Source organism: Psammomys obesus, unplaced genomic scaffold (assembly GCF_907164565.1).
Source record: "Psammomys obesus unplaced genomic scaffold, mPsaObe1.curated_primary_1811, whole genome shotgun sequence".
Classification (NCBI taxonomy): Eukaryota; Metazoa; Chordata; class Mammalia; order Rodentia; family Muridae; genus Psammomys; species Psammomys obesus.
This window is the reverse complement of record NW_026590062.1, coordinates 29,357,694-29,383,315: the sequence shown is the minus strand read 5'-3', so window position 1 is coordinate 29,383,315 and position 25,622 is coordinate 29,357,694. Positions and strand designations below refer to the sequence as shown.

Here is a 25,622-nt window from a genome sequence, read left to right as displayed (position 1 = left end):
ATCTATCTATCTATCTATCTATCTATCTATCTATCTATCTATCTATCATCTCCTCCCTTAGCATTCTCCTAGGTGAACATACCTTGATTGGAGGCTTTACTTAGCTTATGGGACTGACAAATTGATTTGTAACTTTTTAAAATGTGGAATGATTAAAATTGTATGCTCTTTCAAGCTGACAGGTCAAAAGGCAGTAGAGGGAGGCAGAGTTAGTCTAAGTGAGAAAATATCCATTTCTCTTGTTTTTCTACTCAGGTTGAAAATAGTATGTGGGGTTTCAAGTTCTAGTGAAGTAGCACAAGTACTTGGCTGCTGTTTACAAGAACAAAGATGAAGAGGATGCTTTCATAATCTGGAAAGCCTCCTCTGCGTTCTCCTTCTCTGGCCGCCTCCACTGCTTTCTCCCCTATTATAGAAATCAGAACGCCTGTGTGACCGACTCCTTGGCTCTGGCTCAATGTTATTGACACAATTAATCTGGAGATGCTCAAGTGTTTGTCCAGTGCTGTGCCTGGGGCATGCACAATTCCCTTTCAGACTAATATCTGGCCGTCTGTTTTCGTTCAGGGCATTCTCTCTGAGTACGGGGGCAAGTGTCCTGTCTCACTGTTGTTTCTCCAGTGCATTCTATTATCAAAACAGTACTCTCCCTTCTTCCTTAGCCTTCCAGAGGGCTGCTAGAGCAGCAGGCTTCCTTCTCTCTGTTTTCCTACTTTCCTTAACTTGGCCAGTGTGTGGGCAGAGCTCATGCTGTGTCTTTGCTTCTCTCCAGGGCAATGATATCATTGCAGCAGCCAAGCGTATGGCTCTGCTGATGGCAGAGATGTCTCGGCTGGTAAGAGGGGGCAGTGGTACCAAGCGGGCACTTATTCAGTGTGCCAAGGATATCGCCAAGGCCTCTGATGAGGTGACTCGGCTGGCCAAGGAGGTTGCCAAGCAGTGCACAGATAAGCGGATTAGAACCAATCTTTTACAGGTACTTGGGAAAAATAGGCTGTGTGTGTGTGTGTGTGTGTGTGTGTGTGTGTGTGTGTGTGGTGGTGGTGGTGGTGGTGGTGGTGGTGGTGGGGACAAGGAGAGGGAGGGGAGGAAGGGAACAGGAGAGGAGAGAGCATGAGAGAGCAATTGAGTGGGAAGCATGAATATGAGGGAAAAGCAAAGAAAGTGGGTTAATAAGGAAGAGGCACTCAAGAAGGGAAAGCAACAGCAGCAAGGGCAGTGTGTAGATAATTGGAAAAAAATAGACTGAAAGTTTTATTTTCTAAAAATAGTAGAATTTGAATGCTTCCATTTATGAACCAATTGGGTTGGACTGACACTAGAGATAAAAACAAGTATATTTGTGCCTTTATTGAGTATTTCTGCATACCATCGACGGAGAATGGAGTTGGGTATGTCCATCTCGAAGGAAATTGTGGGCAGGGCAGTCAAGGAACATGAAATGAAAATTTCTCTTTAGGTGTGTGAGCGGATCCCAACTATAAGCACCCAGCTCAAAATCCTGTCCACAGTGAAGGCGACCATGCTGGGCCGCACCAACATCAGTGACGAGGAATCCGAGCAGGTACGTGCTGCCGCTCTGTATGCTCTGCTCGAGCTTCTTTGCTGTTTTAGTTCAGCTTGACGACAAACTTAGTTCTGAAGTGAGAATTCAGCAATCCTCCCTCCCTTTCCTTATTTCCCCCTCTGCTGAGCCCTATTCTGAGTCACACTCCTGATTTTCTTATGGTGAAGACATCTTGGTTGTATCACCCACGGAGGACCCGCCATTATTTTAAAAGTTAAAATGAGAGTCTATCTCGCCCCATTGGTGAACTCACAGACAATTTGGGAGACCAACTGCTTCTGACCTCTACAGAGACTAGGGGCACCCACTGCACCTTTGAGGAAACATGAAGGACACTTTCCTGTTGCCGCCACTACCATTATTTTAATCCAGCAGCTTGCATCTCCCCTACCACGGGAACTTCCTCAAAATCCCTAACCTCCATACAGTGCAAGTGGAGTTTGGTACTGGGTTGATTTCCGTGGTGGAGCGTCTTCTGCCTAACAATAGGAAAAGTTGGGAAAGGAAGGATGAGACTGGAAATCATTTGAAGTTAGTTAACAAAATACATGTTGGGACTATGTGTGTTCCATTAAATCAAAAAAGGTAGAAATAGTATGGTAGACTAGAACAAACACAGGATACAAGTGAGAAGTTTTAGGTGGATCCTGTCTCGTGGAGTGAATTGGCTGGCAAGGCTCCAAGCTTTTCCAGGCCTGAGACCCATCATAACAAGTAAGAGGACCAATGTTAGGAATTTAGACTGTAGGGACTTTTCTTACAGCCCTCTGAAGTTTATGTTCACATTTCACTCATGTGACATATTTCTCTGGGGAAACCGTACAGCCTTTATTAAATCCTCAAAAGGTCTATGACTTATAGATAGTTAGAATCTGCCCTAAAGAATGATTGAGTTGTCTGGGTATGAACAGACATTCAACTCGATCCCTGTCCTCTAAATTTGTGTTTTAAAAATTAACATACTTACATTTCTAAGGTAGTTGGTGGCTTGGTTTGATTATTTTCATTGTTTTTGAGATGCCTACTGTCCTAAGTAGTGGAGAGCAGTGAACAAAACTAACAAAAATCTCTGCCCTATGGTACAGACGGATATGTCAAACCAAAGTACCCACCCCCGAAAATCAAAAAACAAAACAAAAAACCCACCCTTCAAACAGTAGGTAGAATATATAGCATGCCAATTAGTGATGAATTTTGTGAAGAAAATAATAACTTCACGTGAAGAATGCTAGGAGTTTATAGTGCGATTTAATATAAGGAAAGGTTTCCTAAGGTGGCAGCTTAGCAAAGATCTGAAGGACACCGGAGGAGGAGCCTGGGTTCCGTGGACAAAAAAGCGTTACAGGTAGAGGAAAAAGCAGGAGTACTGAAAGAATACCACCTTTGAAAAATCAAGTATGAGTCAGCCGTATGAGGACATAGTGCAATCACTGACTGTATAGTTAAACCACCAGTGATGCATGCAAGTATGAGATCCAGTGCAGGTGGGTGAGGTTAACTGCAGTCCACTCCTGGCTTCATGCTTGCTCGAAGGCAGCACTGCATTAGGCACTACAGTAACAGGCCTCTTTTGTTGCAGGCCACAGAGATGCTGGTGCATAATGCCCAGAACCTCATGCAGTCTGTGAAGGAGACAGTGCGAGAAGCAGAAGCCGCTTCAATCAAAATTCGAACAGATGCTGGATTTACTCTGCGTTGGGTCAGAAAGACTCCCTGGTACCAGTAGGCACCTCACCAGGCTGATCCATGAACCTCTGCTAAAGAGAAGAGAACCATCTAAATTCCAGAAGCCATTCAGAGTTGCAGGGAGTGAAAAAAAAAAAATCAATCCTTGGTCTCACACACGAGAAAGGAATGGGGCCTCTTCATGTAGAAAACATTTATACTTCTGTCATGGACACTTTGAAATCTGTCTCTGTGTAAACCCTGTGCTCTCACGGTTACTCCTGTGCACAATCTCCCAGTAATGAGGACTGGGTCTCTAGCCCATGGATTTTATATAAGCTCAGAATAAGAGTGAACACTAGACAGACACCCTGCTCTGTCCCCAGGAAACATTTCCCCCTGTTTACGGTTCACCAACTCCCTTTCCCCATTTTAGGCTCTCAAGACCTAGAGCTGAGGCAAGTCAATGAATAACTGCTTTTAAAAGTTGTTTTGGGTTTCCACATTGCTGCTGACTCTGCTTACCTTCTCTGGGCTGTGCATCGTGCTGCAGGAAAAAGGTGGTCTCTGGGGAAGTCCAGCTTGTGTGGTCTGGAGTCATTTCCTGCTTTCTCCCCAAGTAATCCTAGTTCCTCACAATGTAAAATCAACTTTCACTGTTGGGAGGAAATCACTATTCTGTCTTTACCATGCCCAGTATGTAATATGTGTTAGGGAAACTTCCTGCCTCACATCCTGCCTTGCTTGGTTGCCAAGGTAACCATTCTGCAAACACACTGGTGCTCTCTGCCACTAGAGGGGCAGAGTAGCTGGGTGTGATCCTGCCCATCCTCCCAGTGGGGCCACTCCCAGGTTTTCTATGCTTTGTCACTGCCAATAGAGGTCTATGCTGAGGCTTTAGCATGCATTCATTAGCTCTTTTTTCTTTCTTAATTTCTGAGCTGAAATGCTGCATTTATTTTTTAACCAAATCACCTACTCTTTGGCAATCTTCCTTTATATGCTTCTTAATTAAGATGTTAAAGATATATAGGTATGTGTTTGTCTGTAATCCCTTTATCCCCCACCTTCTCTTTTTTAAGACTGGGTCTCCTTATGTTGCCTGGGCTAGTCTTGGAACTTCTGGATTCAAATGATCTATCTGTGTCAGCCTAGCTCCTACCATTATACTTGGCTTTGCTTGTAACTTTGAAAGGTCCATTCAAAATTAAGTCCCAGGAATTAGGGCTTGCTCCTTAAGAGGCTTGAATGGAAAGGTAGTCCTGCTGAAAGATCCTTCTTGAGTAGGGAAAAAAGCATTTGCAGATTATAATTCTGGTGCTGCTCTGGATAAATCGGTAGGGGCTATTATAGTTTCTAATTGCTTTTAACCAACTATAACCAAGTCTTTTTCATCCTTCCATAAATACAAGCATTCAAGAATAATGAGAATGGTATCTAATTATCAGAAAGGCATGTTTCCTATTGGAAAAGTCAGAAAAAAGCGACTTCCCTCATTCTTGCATTTATCCCTGCTGTGTAAGTATTTCCCAGCACATGAATGCTTCTTTCAGAAATGAAGAACCAGATGAATACAGGACTAAGACCTTTTTCTTGGATGTTTTCCTATATGTAGTGTGTTCAATTCCAACACTGAATGTTTAAATCTTATGTTGATCCTGTATACTCAGGCTCCCCCTATTTCCTTTCAGCTGATAACGATTCTTTTCAAAGCTCTCAGCAGATCTGTATAGTTGCTTACCTGATATAAATGCATATCAATGCCTTTAAAGTATGAATCTATGCCAAAGATCATCTCTTATTTTACTAAAGATTACTTAGAGGAACTAAGAAAAATCATGTTTGCTCTCCAAGTTTGTGCAGTTCTGGAAACACACGTCTGCCAGATGTGCTTTTCTTGAGTGTCAGTGCTCACAGTATAAGGAGGCAAAAGGAAAACAGTCCCTGAATGACATGTTAGAAATGCCACCACTAAAAAACTACATTTATAAGCTAGGATTTATTATATGCAAATGTTTTCTGCCTTTTCTGTTCTGTTTAAAACAATAAAATACATTTATATGAATAATGCTCTAAATGATGGACATGTTATTTTAGTAACAACTTTGGGTCAGACTCTTCATTTTTTGAAGCTAATCCTCAACACCTGGAAACTAACAGTTCTATTCAATCCACAAAGGAGTAGAAATTAATAGTGTATTTACATAAGAGGGCCATGTTGTTAAAGGATAATCTTGGCAATGATACATTAGGGGGAACAGAAATCACAAGTTGCAGTGGGCCAAGCAGCCAGATGTGGGTCAGCCCCCCTTGAAATGGCCCTCATTTAAGAAGATTTTAACTATTATTGGAGACTACCACTGTCCCTTAAAAAGCTGAAGTTGTGAAATGTAAGGGACACTTTTATTTGTTCCCAACCCCAGTACAGAACTAGGACTGTGAGACAGAATCACCTTTAAGAACAGTTGACTTCTTGCCAGAGGAAACACTGACAAAAACAAAACCAACCAAACAAAAAAACCTACGCTTTTGCTTAACTTTCTAGAACTGAAGAAGAAAAAAAAGGGGTTAAACAATACCACCGGGTGCAATTTATCATTCTGTTGATATAGACATTTACAACCAGAAATGGACTGCAGCCTGCTGAACTGGCTCAGCAGTCCCTGGCAGCCTCTGTTTTTCACTTTGTTTACTGGCACTGTGCCACCTACACTGTCTTTAGTTTTTTTTTTTTTTTTCCTCACCAGTTGCTTCTAAGGACAATAAGACCAGCATATTTCCAGGGTTTTTCTGTTGCACCATTTAAGAAATGAAGCCACCAGCTGAATGCCTAGTGGGGAAGGGATGGGGCTACCTCATGCAGAAAATAAGCATGTTTAATTTGCTCTTGGATTAGGGTTACTTAAAAATAAAAAAAGGGAATATGCTGGATTAACCAGAACTCCATGTTTGAAAAACCTTTTAATGCTGGATATTCTTGGATCTATACTGAAGTGGTGAAGAAGGCAGTTGTAATCATTTTTATCACTTAGTCTGTGACCAGAAACGGGGCACGTTAAAGAGATGAATGGCTGTGAGTATGCTGTTTAGGAAAAGGCCGCTTGAATGTTTTTCAAATAACTACAACACTTTATGATATAGAAGAAACTGATTCAATACAGCCAGCTCTAACATAGCATGAATAGGAGAGTATTCCATCAACTCTCAAACTTAAAAAAAAAAAAAATCAGTATGTTGCTTTCATGTTTTTATTGACATTATAGCCAGAGCTAGAGAAAGGGCTTACTGGGTTCTGTCAAAATAAATACAATAATTTAACTGTAAAAGAACACAGTCTACTTAGTTATTTTAGCAGAAAATCTTGGCGAGAAGAGACTCGGTATAAGCTCTACTTTGATAGACAAGACTGCACAAGAGGGAAGTTGCACAGTCTGGGTATGGAGGGATGGTGAGATACAGGAATGAAGAAAATGAAGCTTATGATTGCTTTTGAGGTAAAAGAACAAGATACTGGAACTAGATAACCAATCTTGTCAAAGGAAATAGATATTTTTCATTTTGACTTAAAAAAAAATCGCCAATCTGAGATTGGTTACTCAAGAAATTTCTATTTGAAGTTGCAACAGTTGCCTTTCTTATTAGATGAGGCAAAGTGACAGCGCTACTGTATCGTCAGTACTCCAATAAGGAGTAAGCATACGACACAGACTTAGCATGTAAAGGAAAGATGAAAGAAAGGACAACACGAGTAATCTAAAGGAAAACAAGGGGACTAGGAAGAGCAAGCACTTTTGTCTTAACTTTTAGCCTTCCTTCATTTTATGTGTAATGAGGCAAAATCATTGCACAGGATTTCCAAATCAAAGATGCAGAATAAAACAAGACACAGATTGACTTTCCAAGTATAAGGATCAATTGGTATAAATCGTTACTGAGGATTTTGACCTTCAGTATAATGTTCTTCCATGTATACAGCAGCGACACTAGGTGCTTCAGTCACATTTTGACAATAGTTTGGGGGAATGTGTCTACCACAATGGCCTTGGGATATACATACGGTGAAGAGGTGCTCCCCAGATAGAGGGCATACAGGCAAATTCAACTATCTAAGCACAAAAAGGTAAAAGATTGAAAAGAAAGAAGCAGTAGCGAAACACGTTTCTCCCCCTTTGCTGAACTAGGGTATGAAGATTTCAGGCTAACTAGGTTAGAGTGTCATTAGATAAAGCTTTAATAAAACATGAGGTCTTTTTTTTTTTTTAATAAAACAAAGGTTCTGCTTAATTATCTTTTACTACTTTAATTGTTTACAAGCACAAACACTTGTGCCTGCAATAACTTCCTAACAGCAGTAGAGTTCCCTTTCATTATCTAAAAGTATTTGCCCTTTGATGCAAATGATTTGACTGTGCTATCTAACAGCTGGACTGGTGGCACAAGATTGATGGTATATTTACTGCAGCAAGGTCCTTGTAAATCAAAATCTGAGCTTTACATAAAAATCTTATTTATAAAAAATATAATACCAAGTACAGTGAGAATGGAGCATGGAGCTGCGATGCTCCCTGCCAGGGCCATGTGGAAGTGGCTTTTGCTACAGTGCTTGCTTAATGGCACAAGTGAAAAGCTGAGTAAGGCAAACACTTCAAGAGGCAGTTTTCTGTAAACTTCTTGGGTGGGACAATCTCCTCTCTTGGGACAGACACTGATTGAGATGGCTAAGATCAGAAGGTGTGACACCTGGCTGCACCTGACACGTCACGGAATGAGACAGTTCCTGCTGGTGGAAGAGACCAGTTCACATGCTTTAGGAGAGAGGGATCACCATAGCCTTCTGCCTTGACTGATAATGTGCAGCATTCAGCTGGTAGCCCCCATGGAAGAAATCACCTACATCTTTTCCTAAGTGAAAAGATACAAAATAAGCTAAGTCTTTAGAAAACGTTCCTTAACTTAAGCTCCTTAAGAACACGACATTGATTACTAAGCAACTTTGTTAGCAGTGTAGCTTGAATACGTATTCCCACCCACTTGGTACCTAATAGTAATAAACTGTAATGACACTTGAAAACAAACTGATCTTGAGGAAGTCTGGCCTCTTCTCATGTCCTCACTTGGAACTTCCCAGCTTTTGTGACGTATTTGACTCCTTTGAATGGCTTGTATTTCTCACCATACATGTCTAAGCGGTTCACTTTTAAGCCTGTGTTAAAAAGAGCGAAATAAATCATCACTAGCTCAGTAATAATGCAGTACTTGTTCAGCAATAAACACTGTACCCTGGATGTGACACTGCACAGTGCTCCGTCATCGTTTTGGAAACAATGTCCCTTTTCTACCACCCACATGTTATACTATGGGGAGTTTGGCCTTAGTTAAGATGCCTCTGTAGCTAGCTAACTCCGCTTTCTGTGAACAAATGACTGTTTTTCTGGCACTTAAATGAAAGTGAAGTGGGGTATGTGTGATAGGAGACCGAGATAAGCTGTGCTCCCAAATTCCTGGTGCCTGGAGGCCAGCAACGCAGAAGGCAAATTGAAGCTGCTGCTCTTTCCAGGGTGGAACTGTTAGTACTCTTCCAAACTCCTAGCCCCAGTTTCCACTGGACACACAGCAAGCTTATCCTTACCGGAAATAGCAAGCTGCTGGATCTTGAACTGTATGTTGAGGCTTGGATTCTCTTCTGGCTTGGGTGCTCCTGACTGTAAATTTACCAGTCCTTTAAGACTTGGGAGCTTTTGTGGAGTAATTTTCCCCACATCCCATGCTAGTACCTTAAAAAGATAAGAGAAAAAAAGTCTGAACTCTGTGTTAAAGACAAGCTCACAGGTTAACGATACTATAAACTTCTACACAAAATGAAGCAATGTCTTGAAAAACAGAAGCCTGGAATATACAATTGGCTTATGTTATTACCATTAAACATTCAGCTACAGAATCCTTTCTTCAAGCAAAGTCACTTTTTTTTTTTAACCCAGTGGAAACAGTAATAGATGAAAGTGTAGCTGCAGTTGGGGTGGAGGGCCAAGGACGTGGAACTCCCTGCTTAGACCTACGTAGTCCCTAGAAAGGCTTAAGATGAATTCTTCAGAAGTTAGATGTTCTTTTATGTATGTGTGTATCTATGTGCATTTGTGCATGTGAGTACAGAGCCCACAGAAGCCAGAAGAGTATTTGATTATTTGGAATGGAGTTACAGACAGTTGTGTACCGTCAATGTGATTGCTGGGAACCAAATTTGGGCATTGTATAGTAGTTTATGTTCTTAGCCACTGAGCCATCTCTCCAGCCCCAATGTAATGCTCTACGTGTAGTAGTGCATGCCTTTAATTTCAGCACTCTGGAGACAGAGAGACAGGCCTATCTGTGACTTCTGGACCTGGTCTACACAGCAAATTTCAGGGCTGCTAGGGCTACATCAAGAAAATAAAAAAGACACCCCCCAAAAAAAACACCCCCAAAATGCTCTGAGTTTATTTGAAAGTATACCTCAGGTAAGAGCAGTAGCACATGCTTTTAGTTTAGCACAGAGCAGAGGCAAGTGGCTCTGAGTTCCAGGCCGGGTTGGGCTACAAGTAAGGCCCTATTTCAAATCAAATCAAATTAAATCAAACCAAACTAAACCACCCACCCACCAACCAGTCAACCAACCAAACCAAACCAAACCAAACCAAAACACACTTTCTCATTTACCAAACACTATTCGGCTGTTGAAAGCTTTACATGGTTTTTACATAAGGAAGCAAGGGTGCTTTTGTAGATCTCTGAAAACCCTTAGCATGTGAAAGCAAGGCAAGGGCATTGCTTTCCTAACTACTTCCTCCAACTCCAACCACAAAACAGATTGCAGAACACTTGCTGACTCTCGATTTGAAGTGGCTGTACCTTGGTGACTGGATCAAATGTATAGCTGCCTTGTGTTGGTGTCAGGTTCATATTCAGCACAACTTTTGGCATGTGAACAGTCACTGTGATTCCTTCGATAGTTTTCCCCATATTCTGTTTTGGTCCAATTGTTATATCAAATCTGCCACAAGAACTGTTTTCCTTAAAGCTGATACTGTGTTTCACATACACTGGTATTGCCACTAGACTAAAAAAGACACAGAGAGAAATATATAAAAAAGTACATATGTACACAATGAAAGGCGTGGGACAACTCCAGGTGTAGCATTGTGTCCCATGGTGTCTGTAACCCTGGTAGGCTCGGTCTATGCAGTAGGGTTGTTGAGGACAGCACAGTACCAGTATGCTAGAACTGTATGGGTTGGTAACAAATACACAAACCAAAACAGAAATCTGCTTTAAATACCATATAAACAACTGGGATAAAGGGATAGAGTTAAAAAAGAGAGTGAGAGAGGAAAAAGGAAGAGAGAGGGAGAGAGAGAGAGCCCATTACAAGAATTTAAAGTGCTAAGAAATAATTTCTCAGTTTGTTTTGTCTTGTTAGCCAAATGCTTTCTGACATTTTAAAGGGACAAGTTAGCTACCACTGACAATGTTAAACTGTTTAAAATTTAATGCAAATTAAGTGTGGTGGCACATATCAATAATCCCAGAACTCAGGAGGTGGAGGCAGCAGGACCCAGAGTTTGAGGCTGGCCTGGGTTACAGATAACAAGAACCACCTCCAACCTTGACTGGAGAACAGTGACTTAAAGAAGGTAGTTTATGGAATGTCTTAGGGTATGCTGTCTTGTTAGTTACAGACCATAGTGGATGAAGGCAGCAGCTTCATGGTCTGCCCAGGTCATGCACAATACAAAGGCTTGCTCTCAGTTACAGATTTTAACCTACTCTCTTTCACTACTCCTCTACACTTTCAGGTCCAGAAACACTTATTGTTTTAGGTATATATATATCATCACCAGTTCTCACTACATCTCTAGGTGAGCATGACTAAAGAAAGCAGATAAACTTAAGAACTAAACTGTAAAAATAAAACAAGAACAGGGAATTCTATTCAAATTGTCTTGTTGGCAAATCTGGCTGATGCATCAATTTACTTTTGTGAGCTGACACGGTATGATATGAGTCGGAAATTTCCATCTGGAGGAATAAATGACAAAACTCTTTCAGATTCCCAACGTTTGAACCGGATGCACGGGTGGAAGCTGACATCATCTAGAAGCCTTGGGTTCTGTCAGGAAAAGAAAAAGCCATATGCACAGAGTATAAGGAGTGTGACAACACCATTTACATATGACAAGTTAATATGCTCCTTAAGTCACAGTCAAAGCAGGGCAAGAATCATGACAACCTCAAAATAACCTTGTAGTTTTATGACTTTTAAAGTTAGCAAATACTTTACATATATTACCTGAAGTTTATAAACTATAAGGAGAAAAAGCAAGTAGCATTATCTGTTTTCTATAGATAAAAACTGAGGTTCAATAAAATCAAGGGAAACAGGTAACAGAGATGGAATTGAACACAATTCTCTTAGCTGTTTTTAGCAGTGTGTCATGCTGAATATAAACTGCAAAATATCAGTGCCCCTTTACATAAGCAAAGCAAATATTGGTCAAAATGACAGTGGAAATACAAAAGCCAGACAGTGAATTCTGAGCACACTCTTGGTAAAGACCTCTCTTTGACCTTTCCATAAAGGCCATATTCAATGTGTCACTACTGTCTGGAAAGCTGTGCTAGAAATATTTCTGAGATAATCCTTTGTAACCTAATATACAAACTTTAGGGCTGAAGAGATGGCTTAGCAGGTAAAGGGTGCTTGCTGCCAAGCCTGAGGACCTGAGTTTGGTCCCTAGGCTCCTCAGGGCGGAAAGAGGGGATCAACTCCTGCAAGTTGTCCTCTGATCTCCACACGCTGCCCTGGGAGATGCATGCCAACTCACATAGACACAGACACACAGACACAGACACACACACAGACACACACACACACACACACACACACACAGTAACACAGAATTTAAGATAACAATTTTATCTCAGTAATTATCATATCATTTAGTATTTCAAATCTTAGGCATACAAGAGACTATAGAACAGATCAAAACTTACCATGAAAGAGAGAGAGAGATCAGGCATTCCGGACAGCTTAATGCAAGCATCAATGACCCCTTGAATTTCTGCAAAGACTGTAGATCCTAAAGAAAGAAATAAAAAGCTGATAACCTTATTGGAATCTGGGTCTTTTCTAGAGCTGTCACATACCCTGAGTAATGGAAACACAATCTGGGTATCAGAATTACAAAGCTTACCACCTCAATAACAGGTCAGTTCCAACAGCATTTCTCACTGGCTACGCCTAACTGGCTAGAGAATAATTCTAAGGAAGATCAAACCTTTAGAGAGTCAATCTTTTAAGATTATTTGGATAGAAGCTTAAAATATTTTAATAGAATTTTAAAGTGAAGCGGATTTTATATGAAATGGACTAAGCTTGGGTGATAATGGAAAAAAGATGGACAAAACCTGTTATTCAAGTAAGTCACCAACCCCATGTATCAATCAAATAGCTACGTGACGCTGAGCAGGCCACATGGTCCCGAGTCTTAGTTGCTTTATGTGTAAATCCTGAGGACAGGATGAGATGTTTAAAAATCAAACTTTATGATATTTGCCACCACCATTTTCTTGGTTAAAAAACAAAAAACAAAAAAACAGAAGAGGCTTTAACTGAAGCACTGCACACAGATTTGGGAAGCAGCAGGGTCACATAATACCTGTCAGATGAATAACTGCAAGAGGGACTTACAACGTCTGGCAATAGCTAGTGGTTATGGTAATTATATGTAACCACTGGGCAGAACAAAAAGATTTATAAATCATTAGATAATGAATGTTTTTCTGCTGAAAACCACCATGCCAAGGATTTTCAGTTTTTAATCCAACTTGTAGCAACTGAAGTTTTTTCTCCTATAAGCCACATGTACATAATTACCTGATTTATCTATAATTGCATCTATCTCTTCAACCACATCAAAATAGGCTTCATTGTTCGTGTACTTTACTCCTGCTCGACGCCATGGGATATTGGACAGCTGCCCCGTGGGGAGTGTATCCCCAACATTACTACTGCCTAGAAATTAGAAAAGAAGAAAGCAAAGTGGATATGTGCAATGGTTGTCAGAAAAGTTATTATAAAAAGGAAAACAGAATGCTTTAGCTTCTGCTTCAGGGTTTGGTTTCTCCTTCACTGGAGTTGTGGATGGGCTCTAGAACTGCTAGAGACAGATTCCACACCAAGGCCAGACATAAGCTCCTCTGTCTACCTGTTAGTACAAGATAAATGCATCCATTTATCTTTTGCTTCCTGTGTTAGTAGTGACCTAAGCTAATTCCAGTGGTCCAACAAGAGTGCAGTCCTGCTGCCAGCAATGACAAAGAGGCTGGCAAGAAGTCTCTACTGAGAACACGCAGACCCTGGCTCTTCTATTCAGGGCATTCCACACGAGAGGCGCCCACTCTCTTTGAAGCAACTCGATGAAGAACATTTTTTGCTTATTCTCACATCAACACCAGCACATTATTGAGAATGTAGCTCTATACTGAGCATGTGCAAGGCTCTATATTTAGTCCCCACTACAGCAAAACAATAAAGCAAAACACCCCACATCTTTCTTGATGTAAGAAGGCCACTTCGGCTGAAACAGGACTAATGTTCTATTTGCTTCCTGGTAAATTGTATCTGTATGGTTATTCAAACAGAAACCCTTCCACTATGACCTACTAAACATTTTGATTAGTTTACATTTCTAATTGAAAAGTAACACATGATCAACAGTAAAGACATTAAATTTAAAAACAAGAAAAATTGTTCACTACTAACATCAACCACTACCATTTGGGCCTATTTCTTTAAATATTTCCCCCTAAGTAGCATTTACCACTTTTTTCTATTTTGGTAATTCTGTTTTCTTTCCTTTTTTGTTTTGTTTTTCTTTTGCAGTTGCAAAGCTAGGCATAGGGGCTTGGATTTGTAAGATCAGCACTTGGGAGATAAAGGTAGGGGACGGAAGCAAATCTGAGTCCAGCCTGGTCTACATGGTGAGTTCCAGGCCAGTAAGGGGTACTCAGCAAGACCCTGTCTTCATAAAACAAAAACAAAACCAGAACAAAACCTATGCAAGACAGGCACCACATTCCTGTAACTGCAACACTCAGAAGGCTAAAGCAGGAAGATTGCTAGTTTAAGGCCAACTGAACTGGTCTTCAAAAACAAGAAAATATACACAAAACCACTCCAACCAACAGTTTCGGGGCTGGGGACATAACGGGCAGAGTGAATGCCCAGTATACATAAAGCCTGTGTTCACTATCTAGCGATGAATGGTGGAACACACACTTTAAGCCCAGCACTTGTGAGGTGGTGGAGGCAGGAGGATTGAAGTTCAGTCATCCTTGGCTACAAGGCAACACATTCCATTCCAGTCAAGATTAGCTTTTAAAGACAAGGACTGTATGTAGCCAGGATGGCTACAACTAGTGACCCTCCTACATCAGCCTCTGAGTGCGAGGACTACCAGCGTGTGTCACTAAGCGTGGCTGACAAGGCTAACATTAACGTCAGACTACTTATTGCTGAAAGTAACTCCAGCCTGTTACTTCCCAAGAATATTAGAAAAATACTGCTTTAATCATATTATTTCCCTGCTCAGATACCTTTAGTGCTTCTCATTTGCTTTCTGATAAAAGCTAAATGTTTTGCATAGCCCTGGGCACAAATATTTTTCCATCTTAGCTTCCCATGTAGCTGGGACTAGAGGTATGTGGCATTACACTCAGCCCAATTTCACCGTTTAAGTGCACGCCTGTAATCTCAGAACTCGGGGAGGCAGAGGCAGGTAGATCTCTGTGACTCCAGACCAGTGTAGTCTACAAAGTGAGTCCAGAACAGCCAAGGCCACACACAGAGAAACCCTGTCTGGAAAAACCAAAACAGTGTGTCCCTCAGTGCTCAATTACAAACAGCTCTACTTCTGTAGGAGGGCCTAGCACACTCACGCCTTCCACTCTGCTTTTTCTCAACATGTCCTAATTTCTCTTGTTCTCCAGCCTGAGTCTTCAAGGCCCTGTATTCTGGCCACCTATGACTTCACCTATTGCACCACTCTTTGGTATGTGTACGTGTGTGTGGCACTAGGAAACACAGTCAGGGCCTTAGTATAACAGGCAAGACTTCAAGAATGAACTACATCCCCAGTGTATTATATTTTCTTACTCTGTATCCCAGGCTAGCCATGAACTCACAACTGGCTGCCCTAGAAGCTGGGATTGCAAATATGCACCACCCCATCCAGCCTGAACCCTTCTCTTATACATTATCAAGCCATGCTATAGTTTTACACTATACATTAGTAATTTTTCTTATTAAATACATTTTTTTAAAGTTAAAAAGTATGAGACAGGCTGGAGCAATGGCTCAGTGGATAAGAGTGGTTGTTGCACAAACATGAGGATCTGAGTCCAGATCCCAGCACCCACCTAAAGATGGGTGTGGCTGCGTACATGCCTGTGACCTTAGCACTGCGGGGGTAGAGAGAGGATGGCTAGGGTTTGCTGGCTACCAGCCCAGCTCCAGATTCAGAGTCTTTGTCTCAGAAAGGGAATCAGGTTTGGGTGATAGATGCAACACCTGTATGTCTCCGTGCACATTCACATTTATTCATATACATATTTAAAAATGTATAAAGAAAAGTAAAGGTGTTTCCTTAGCTAGAGATAATCAATATAAACATTTTAGAATGTTTCTCTTTATAAATATTTATAGATATCTAAATTTTTATTGAGTTTGTGCTTTCCCTCCGCCCCTTAATATTATGGGAGATTTCCAGTGCCTCACTACAATGTCCATGAAATACAAAATTGTTCTTTAAAGTGTTTAGATATTTAAACTATTTTCCCAGAGAGAATTTCTCTTGATGGTAATGGGATGACTAGAGTTGCTGACCGTGGGCAATAGAGCTGGAGTGGCATATAACATTCCATCAATCTTCCTCTAGAAGGCTTTCTCTTTTGGACACAGTCCCATTGTATAGCACTGGCTGGCTTGGAACTCACTGTGTAGACCAGGCCGGCCTCAAATTCAGAGACCCACCTGCCTTTATCTCCTAAATGCTGGGATTAAACGCTTGTACCATTTAGCCTATTCTTTCTAGAAGGCTTTTAAAACACCAAATGATTACCTGACCATGCTTAATTTCTAGATATGGTCCAGAATTAAATTGAAAACTTAAGTTTTAAAAAAGCATAACACCCAATATGCATGAGTTCTACACATGAACTAATTTTTTACTTACTAGTTTTTCTTTTTTCTTTTTTTGAATTGAGCGCTGAACCCAGTAATAGAAAAATGAGCTATACCCTAATTCTAAAAGTCCTTTGTTCTGCAAGACTGAGCCTTTTTCAATAAAAGAAACATATTTTTTTCATTCCGTATCCCAGATTGGCCTTGAACATAGCAATTCCTTGGTGAGCCTCTAAGTGCTATGATTATACATGCGAGCTACACCTGATCTCCTATTATCTGTGTTTGTTATTGGTCTTCCCCCCCAAAAATAAAAGGGGGGCTGGCCAGATTGGTTAGTGGGTAAAGGTATTTGCTGCATGCCTGAAAACCTGATTCAATCTCTAGAATCCACATGTTAAAGTAGGAGAATCAACTCTCACAAACTGTCCTCTGACCTCCATTCCCATGCTATGGTTTGCGTGTGCATGCGCGCGTGCGCGCACGCACGCAGGCATGCACACACACAGACACACACACAGACACACACACACACACACACACACACACACACGGTGGGGAGATAGAGAAAAAAATAAAAAAGAAAATATACTCATTTAAACATTATTGGTAACTTTAATTTTGGCCAAATTAGACTAGCCTAATAGTCTATCCCATGAGCAAAAATGAACCGTTCAAGAGTTTCAATGGACCAGTTCTTAGTATAGTATTTTCATTTTTCATACCTGTAATAGAATTGACGACAGAACGTAGAATTGTTGGAGGCTTAATCAGTTCTTTCAAAATGTTAGATTCAGTAGCCAGTGGGAATCCATTGTCTAACATTTCTTCCAAGAGCTCATATACAATGACCACATTATCCTTAATTGCAGCCTCTGAACACTCACCAAAGTAGTCCTAACAAAACATTCATGATATTGAACAACTGAAGGCATAAAGAAAGGCTTGCTTTTATATAATACCCCTTGTTCTGAAGAGTAAACTAATAAAACTCATGATTTACGATGCTAGAAATATACAGATATGAAAACATTCTCCAAGGAAGGCCTAACATTTCTCGTCAATATTTTCTTATTGTGTTTACACTAAATTGATTTCGATTATATGCCATGCCAGAAAGTATTGAAACATGAAGTTGAGATGTGAACTATAAACTTCATTTTCCCTGATTAACCCACTCCCAAACACATATAAAGTTTTAAGCTATTTGGTTTATTCATCAAAACAAGGGAAAATAGAAAATGTAATTACAGAAGAACTCATGATCAGTCAAAACTGATGATCCTAAGAGGAGGACACTGTTGTTTCCTAATGATACAATTTGCCACAGACAAAAAACAACAGCAAGAAGAAACAATGACCAGAGCAGCAATGTGTGCCACTGCATATTCTATAGGCGTGTTTATAACATTATTTTTAGTTGAATGAAAAGTCAGACAGTGTACATCAAAAACTTAAGTAACAAATGTGAGAGTGTGTCTCTCCTCCAACTATCGTGGGTGATTTAGTTACAATAGTTTGACTGATACAAACCTGAAAAGTGTCAGCAACTCGATGGAGAAACTCAATTACGAAGAGAGGTGGCACTTCTGTCTGTATGACAGACACAAAGAAGAGCTTCTCCCGATAGATACTGATGAGGTAGTGGTGAGGAGTTGAAATGACAGGTGGCACATTCTCAACGTCAGCAGCTTTCTCCTGAGCTTCAAAGAAATAGTCACACACAGACTGGCTTACAACGCTCTTCCAGTGTTTTTCTAGAAATATATCCCCAGAGCAGTTGATGAGAAACAGACTGTGGATCATTTTCTGTGATGGAAAAAAGGGGAAAAAGCGTAAGTACAACTATACTCCTGTCCACATGAACTGCAGTTATGGTAGACGGTAATTCACAGTCATAGCTGGCCAATGCACAGAGTGTGAGAGACTTTGAGCACTCAGCCCTACACAGAGTGTCTTCATCACACCCCTCCCCTCAAGACTCAGGAAACGATGGAGAAGAGACAGAAAAATTCTAAGAGCCAGAAGCGATGGATAACTTCAAGGAGACAGCACATTCCAGACACAACAGAGCTGATACAAATATGAACTCGAAGAGACACCACATAAAGACCCCCACAAATTCAAACCAGACCAAATCTCAGGGCAGAGAAAAAGAAGTAGACACCAAGTCTCACCTCTAACCAAGAAGCTATTTGCAACTGATACTTGCTATGAAAGGGAAAATCATTTTTCAGCAACAGAGTATCAGTGGGTAGGACAGGCACCATGCACAGGAGTAGTTGGCCAACACAATGTGTATGTGTGCTTTTTGTTTTGTTCTAGTTTTGGTGTTTTTGTCTGATTTTATTTCATTCTTTTTTTCTTTTTTTTGTTCTTTTTGAAAGAGAAGTTGGGTGGGTAGGGAGGTGGGAAGGACCTGGATAGGGGGAGGAGAAAGAATATAATCAAAATGTATTGTATGAAAAAAAAATCCTTTTCATATTCCCCTGTCATAAAAACCAGACAAAGGCAATATAAGTAACTGCAGATGAATATCACTTAAAAACACAGATGGAGAAGTTCTAAATTCTAGAAAACTAAATTCAGCAACAAACTTTAAAAAGTATATTTATTCCAAGAATGGAAGTTTGTTTTACCATTGGATAGTTAATCAGTGCAATATACCAGTTAGTGCAAAATGCCAGTTAGTTCTGTTAACTTGACATAACCTAGGTAAATGTCAATTGAGGAACTGCCCCAATTAGACTGTTCTATGGACTTCTTTTGGCCATTTTCTTGATTAATGATTAATGTAAAAGGACCCAGTCCATCACGGGTGGTGCCACCCCTAGGAAGGTGGTTCTGGGAAATATGAGAAGCTGAGCAAGCTGCTAAGCAGTGTTCCTCCATGGTTCCTACCTCTGCTCCCACTTCAGTTTCTGCCCTGACTTCCCTTAATGAACACCTGTGATCAAGATGTGTAAGCCAAATAAATCCTTTCTTTCCCAAGTTGCTTTGGGCCATAGTATTTATCATGTGTGTTGCATAACAAGCTTGAGGTTTGTCTGGAATGACTGAGACCTTGTCTTAAAAACATAAAGAAGGAAACAACAGATAAATGTTTGTAGACTATGCAATAGGGGAATGACAGAAAAATGTCTAACTGCTTTACTTTCGTTTTATATTATGACAAATGTTGCAGAAAGGTCAATTACTGTAGACAACACAGTGTCAGATATAAGATCCAAACTTGACATTTGAATTCTGAGCTCCTGCTCTTAATTTACCTCTTATACACTAATTATCAGGCATGTATTTGGATACAGTGCTAATCAGGTTTTCAGCAGTGGAGGACATGGCCTTTACTTGTGCTGTCCAATATGGTATACATATAACTATTGAGTACTAGAAATGTAGCTCATATGAAGTTGGGAGTGGATTTACATACATGTAAATCCCAGCACTTGGGAAGTGCAGGTAGGAAGATCAGGGTGAGTTCAAGGCCAGCCTGGACCATGAACACAGTAAACTCAAGTCAGTTCAAGATAAATGAGACCCTGCCTCAGAAAAGAAACAATAAAAATGTATCAAAGACAACTAATATATTCAAATGTTAGCTATTTTTTGAGACAATCTCACTATGTAGTCCAGGCCAACTTGAAAACTGCAAATAAGTGCAACTTTATAAAGCTAATGAATTAATTTAAATGCCCACACCTGGCTGTGATGTCACTGTAGATAGTATAGTCAATGTGCTGTTCTGGCTTGATTTAAGATAAAGAGCTGAAGGATATGTTCCATATAGAAAACAAAACATACTCCAGTTTTTGTGATGAGAAAGATTAATAGATTAAAGTAGAAAAAGAAAATAAGTGACACAGTAGCGGCTCTCCATTATCATAACAGTCTCTTGCTTTTGACTAGTTTATTTTAGAGCTAGATTTCCACTCACTTTCTTAAGCTGGTGGAAAATTCTTTCCAGGAAAGTTTCCATCCAAGTTGTTTTTATTGGCAGCAGTTCAGGGCTCAGAGTTCAGTGTAATCGAACCAGCCAATGGATTTACTGTTGTGCTCCTCTGTGCTGAGGTGAGAGCATAACACATCCCGCACGCAACAGCACTCGGTTTTAAAACCTATTTTAACCTTCTATAATATGAAAAGAGACCTTAGTTGCTTTTTTATCCATATTATGACCAGTTGCCTAATGCGTATAACAAGGAACACCTCATGAAGTAGTAAAAATCAGCCCATTTCTTTAGACATTTATGCTTTCAGTAGCTGCAGTTACTTTGATGCTTATTGTATTTCCTTAGAAAACTACACAGGGACCATCACCATAACTATTTTGTGTGTGACTCTGAATTGCAATACACACCTGTCAGAGTTTTGATTGTAGTTTAATTGCTTCATGAATTCTCTTTACTAAATGGACATTCAGCAATACAATAATCAAAATATCCTTGGAAGGCAAGTGTCTAAACCATAAAGTATGTTCTATTTTTCTTTTTAGATACAGTCTATGTTGCTGAACTCATGGGCTTAAGCAACCCCTTGCCTCAACATCTCACTTGCTGTGCAGTCAGTCACCACACAGATGCTCCTTCTACACAAGGCATAATGGAGGCATAGGATGGCCTATGTATAAAGTGAAAGAATAGGGGATGGGAATATGGCCAGGTCTGTAAAGTGCCTGTGTGAGAGCCTGAATTTAGACAGGAGGTGGTAGTTCCCTTCTGTAACTCTAACAGTGGAGCAAGGGGCTGGGGGTCCTCAGAGCCAGTCTGAGAGCTCTCGGTTCAATGAGACTTGTCTCAGCAAACAAGGTGGAGGACCATAGAGAAAGACACCCAACTTAAATTTCTGGTCCTCACACAAATGGTGACCTCTGCAGTTTCATGCACCCACACAAACACTCTAACACACACACACACACACACACACACACACACACACACACACCAATGATAGCCAAGAATTTAGCTCCTCTGATTCTCAACCAGAATCTTGGCCATTTTTTCCCCATTCAACAAGCTGTTCTATGTTTTATAAACTAGGCATTTTTGGGGATATGAGGATGAACTAAAAATTTCTATACTTAGAACTTTCAGAAGCAAACAATTCCTATGATAGGGGAAATACAGTAAGCTAGTGAAATCTTCAAGGTTTACCAATAAAAAAAAGAACACCTAAAAGAAATCCAAAACAAAGTTTGCAACTCTCAAGGTGGAAAAAATGCTGGGATAAAAGGTAAGGCCATGTAAACAACCATTGGTCATGGGTAAGGACAGCCTTGTTTATTATTTTCAGTGTAATGTAAAGTCATTTCCCACATTTCATCTTATTTTTTTATTTTGAAGGAAAATAAGCAAATCTGAGTTACACTTCTAGAGAGATTTTACTAATTACACTATGGAAACTGGACAAGGCACTGACTTATGTGACAGTTAGGAGATGAGTGACAGGCTGGAGAGATGGTTTGACAGTTCAGAGCACTGGGTCCATCCAGAGGATCAAGGTTTGACATCCAGTACTCTTACAACTGTCTGTACCTCTAGTCCTTGGGGATCCAATGCCTAATTCTGGCCTTTTCAGCAGCAAATGCACTCATACAACCCCCTCACACACACACACAATGGAAGAGTAGGAGCCTGAAGTACACACACACACACACACACACACACACACACACACACACACACACACGAATAGTAGGAACCTGAATTATAACATTAGAAGGTTAACAAGAAGATGGAATAAGCTGGGTGCAGTGTTACACACCTGTAATGCCAGCACTCTGGGAGGCAGAGGCAGATCTCTGTGCGTTCACAGCCTGGTTTACAAAGTGAGTCCAGGACAGCTAAGGCTACACAGAGAAATGCTGTCTTGAAAAACAAAACAACCAACCAACCAACCAAACAAACAAAAAAAGAATAGAATAAAATGATGAACAATGAGTTATTTGGACAGGCTTTGAGGAGAAATGTATTTAATTTGGGGTATGCTGTGTAGAAATAAGATGAAAGCTGAAGTATTTAGTCCTAGTCCTAGTATTTAGTCCTATATAATTTGACCCAATTCCTAATATATTTGATTCAAGTAAATATATTCAATCACTGTATTTAAGTCTAGTGCTTCAAAGAGATTGAGATGTTGTTAAAGGGGATTATGAATATAAAGAATCATATCCAAAGAAATTATGAACATAGCAAGAGAAATATATGAAAGAAAAACCAGTATTTGAATAGCTGGTGAGTCAAGGAATGGAACTAAAAAGAGACTAAGATGCAGCTGAAGCAGAATTTTAAAAATGGGGAAGGGTTGTGGGAGAATTTTAGTATCTAAAGTATTGTTGGTACAAAGAGGTCAACCTGTTAGAATTTTAAAAAGAAAGTTTTTTTTTTTTAATTAAAAAAAAAAAGTTTTTTTTTCCAGGTTGGAGAGATGACTCATTTCCAACATGCTCTCACAGGAGACTCAGATTCTGGTGGGTGGTAAACATCTTTAATCCCAGCACCTGGGAGGCAGAGGCAGAGGCAGAGGCATATCCGTGACTTCAAGGCCAGCCTGATCTACAAAGGGAATTCCAGGACAGCCAGGGTGATTACACATAGAAGCCTTGGCTTGAATAGCACCTATGTCAAGCAGATCATAACTCCAGCTCCAGGGCATCCACAGCCCTTGGTCTCCATGGACACTGCACCCATGTGCACATACCCATATGCAAACATATACACAATTAAAAATAATTTAAAAAACCAAATGTTATACAATTTTCCTTTCCTTTCCTTTTTTTTTCTTTTCAAGACAAGAGTTTTCCGTGTAGCTCTGGCTGTCCTAGAACACTTTGTAGACCAGGATGGTCCCAAATTCATAGTTTGCCTGCCTCTGCTGGAATTAAAGGCATGTGCCACCGAGCCCGGCTACCAATGATCTTTTAAAACTCCAGGCTCTTACCCCTCAGCCAGTCATATCGTTCCCTACAAACTGTTTTGATAAGATCTTTTCCATTAATTTAAATGTATATATTATGTGTATTTAAGTGTGGCTTTGTGCCTGTAAGTGCAGTCTCATGAAAGGCCAGGAGAGGGCAATGGATCGCCTGAAGCTGGAGATACAAAGGAGTGGGATTAAAAACATGTAGAGGACCAGAGTTCAGTTCCCAGCACCTATCTCAGGCAGCTCACAACCCAATTTTTAAAAATTTAATTTTGTTTTTATATGTATGTATTTCTGTAAGTTTATGCCACATGAGTGCAGGTGCCTTCAGAGGCCAGAAGAGCTAGCAGATCCTCTGGAGTTATAGGTGGTTATGAGCCATCCAATGTAGGTGATGGGAACTGAACTTGGGTTTTCTGCAAGAGTAGCAAATGCTCTTAACTACTGAGCCATCTCTTCAGCATCATCCCTCAGATCCTGCCACACAAATTTAGAAGAAGAAAAAAAAGAACACTGTATGTCTTATGCACAAAAAGGGTTTAACTTCTGTTGCCTCACAGGTAGTTTTTTTTTTTTCTTTAAAATTTTATTTTATATGTATGGGTGTTCTGTCTGAATGCATATCTGTGCACTGTGTGTGCTATGCCCAAGAAGGCTAGAAGAGGGTGTCATATATCCTCCTGGGACTGGAGTAACAGAGAGTTGTTAGCCACCATGTGGGTGCTGGGAATTAAACTTGGGTCCTCTGAAAGTGCAGCCAGTACTCTTAACAGGTGAGCTACTTCTCCAACTCCAAGAGTTTTTTTAATCCACACAGGGAATATATGATTTAATGTCAAGTGGACACTGATGATCTTGGTTAGAGTAATTTTAGTGATGGTTCAGCAGGGTGTTGGAAACGACATTGCAGTGTGGTGCTTGGATAGAAGCATCAAGTAGGTAAAACAAAGATAAGGAGATTGAGAGGCTTACCAGGAAAAGGTGGCTGCTACCAAGCCTAAGGATCTGAGTTTGATCCCCAAGATCCTCATGGTTGGAAGAGAACTGGGGCCCACAAGTTGTCCTCTGACTTCTACAATGTATTGTGAGACGCAGCACACATACAACAAACAAAGAAGCAAATGCAAGAAAAACGTTTAAAAGAAGGAGGCCACTGAGAAGCAGAAGATAATGGCACCGAGGAAGTAGGTAAAAGGTCTTGTTCTAAGAAAAAGCGACATATTTTTTTTTCTTTCAACACAAAGGAAGATTTGTAAATTTGGCTGCAGGCAATTTCTTTCTCTGTGTAATGTGTTTCCAAGTCAAAATCCCAAATGCCGAAAAATAAAACCCTCCAAATCTTTCTCTTCCTGTGAGGAAGCCAGTTTTTTACAGTGACACAACTTCTCAACCATGAAGTTAAACTTGAGGACCAAACAAATCCATGACATGCACACCAGGCCACCTTCTCAGCTTACAGCCCTGTCACCTGTGTCGTGAGAAAGTGCAAGACCGTCCTCACTGTCTTCCCATCCCAGGCTCGCTCATCCAGAAACCACCCCACCCTATAATCAGGTCGTTCTCTTAGCTTCAGCGGGGGCTTTGCCCTCCAAGGCCAACCCCACCCCCGCCCTTCGCGGCTGGGGTCCAGGGTTCGAGAACTCAGCGTGACAGATGCACAAGCTCTCTTCCGGCCCAGCTGACTAGAAAGCCCGGAAGGCCGGGCGTAGGGGAGGCGCGGCCCTGGCGCACACCAGCAGGGACGCTCCTGCAGCACAGACTAGAGAGGCGAGCCCAGCTATGGAGTCTACTCCCCGGCTTTTGAGATGTCTCCAGCCCGCAGACTCCCGCCCTCGCACTTACCCCGACACCTAGGCAAGTCAGTGAGTCGGTGCCGGGTCCTCTCGGAACCGAAGCTGAAGCAGCAGAGAAGGCCGCGAGGACCCCGCGCTTGGAGTGCCCAACAGATTGCCTGACTAGCAGCCGCAGAGGCGCCGAGGAGGTCGGGACTAGAAAGACACAAAGAGCGGAAAGGGGTTCAGCGAGAGGGACGGTGTCTCCAGGGGTTGAGGATCTAAACCTTCTACGTTACTCGGGGTCTGCTAGAACAGGGAGCTTGGCTCTCGCTGAGCGCAGGCGCTCACCCGCAGCCTAACTCCGTTTGGGGTCCCTTACCGTAGTACTCTAGGCCCTGGAGGGACGGGACAGCAGCGGTGCAGAGAGCCAATGGGTGGAGCTGAGGGGGCGGGGCTTAGGAGAAATGGGGCGTGGCGCGGC

At 41.1% G+C, this 25,622-nt stretch overlaps 2 protein-coding genes across 3 annotated transcripts in view; one reads left to right on the top strand and one right to left on the bottom strand.

The window, feature by feature from the left end:
- The window catches only part of Vcl (vinculin), a 94,898-nt gene extending 89,589 nt beyond the window's left edge, over positions 1 to 5,309 (top strand). For both annotated transcript variants that reach the window (XM_055605915.1, XM_055605917.1), the window contains 3 exons: positions 773 to 976; positions 1,460 to 1,564; positions 3,147 to 5,309. In XM_055605915.1, the coding sequence (XP_055461890.1) occupies positions 773 to 976; positions 1,460 to 1,564; positions 3,147 to 3,293 (456 nt within the window). In that variant the 3' untranslated portion in view covers positions 3,294 to 5,309. The remainder of the gene's footprint in view (positions 1 to 772; positions 977 to 1,459; positions 1,565 to 3,146) is intronic.
- Positions 5,310 to 6,464: 1,155 nt separating this feature from the next.
- Positions 6,465 to 25,596, bottom strand: Ap3m1 (adaptor related protein complex 3 subunit mu 1). Its single transcript, XM_055605918.1, has 10 exons — positions 25,521 to 25,596; positions 25,209 to 25,354; positions 17,982 to 18,257; positions 17,174 to 17,345; positions 13,143 to 13,280; positions 12,260 to 12,345; positions 11,242 to 11,375; positions 10,118 to 10,325; positions 8,862 to 9,006; positions 6,465 to 8,435 (listed from the first exon to the last, which is right to left on the bottom strand). Exons 3-10 carry the CDS (start codon positions 18,252 to 18,254, stop codon positions 8,335 to 8,337), a joined length of 1,257 nt encoding a protein of 418 aa, XP_055461893.1. The 5' UTR covers positions 18,255 to 18,257; positions 25,209 to 25,354; positions 25,521 to 25,596; the 3' UTR covers positions 6,465 to 8,334.
- Positions 25,597 to 25,622: the final 26 nt, after the last annotated feature.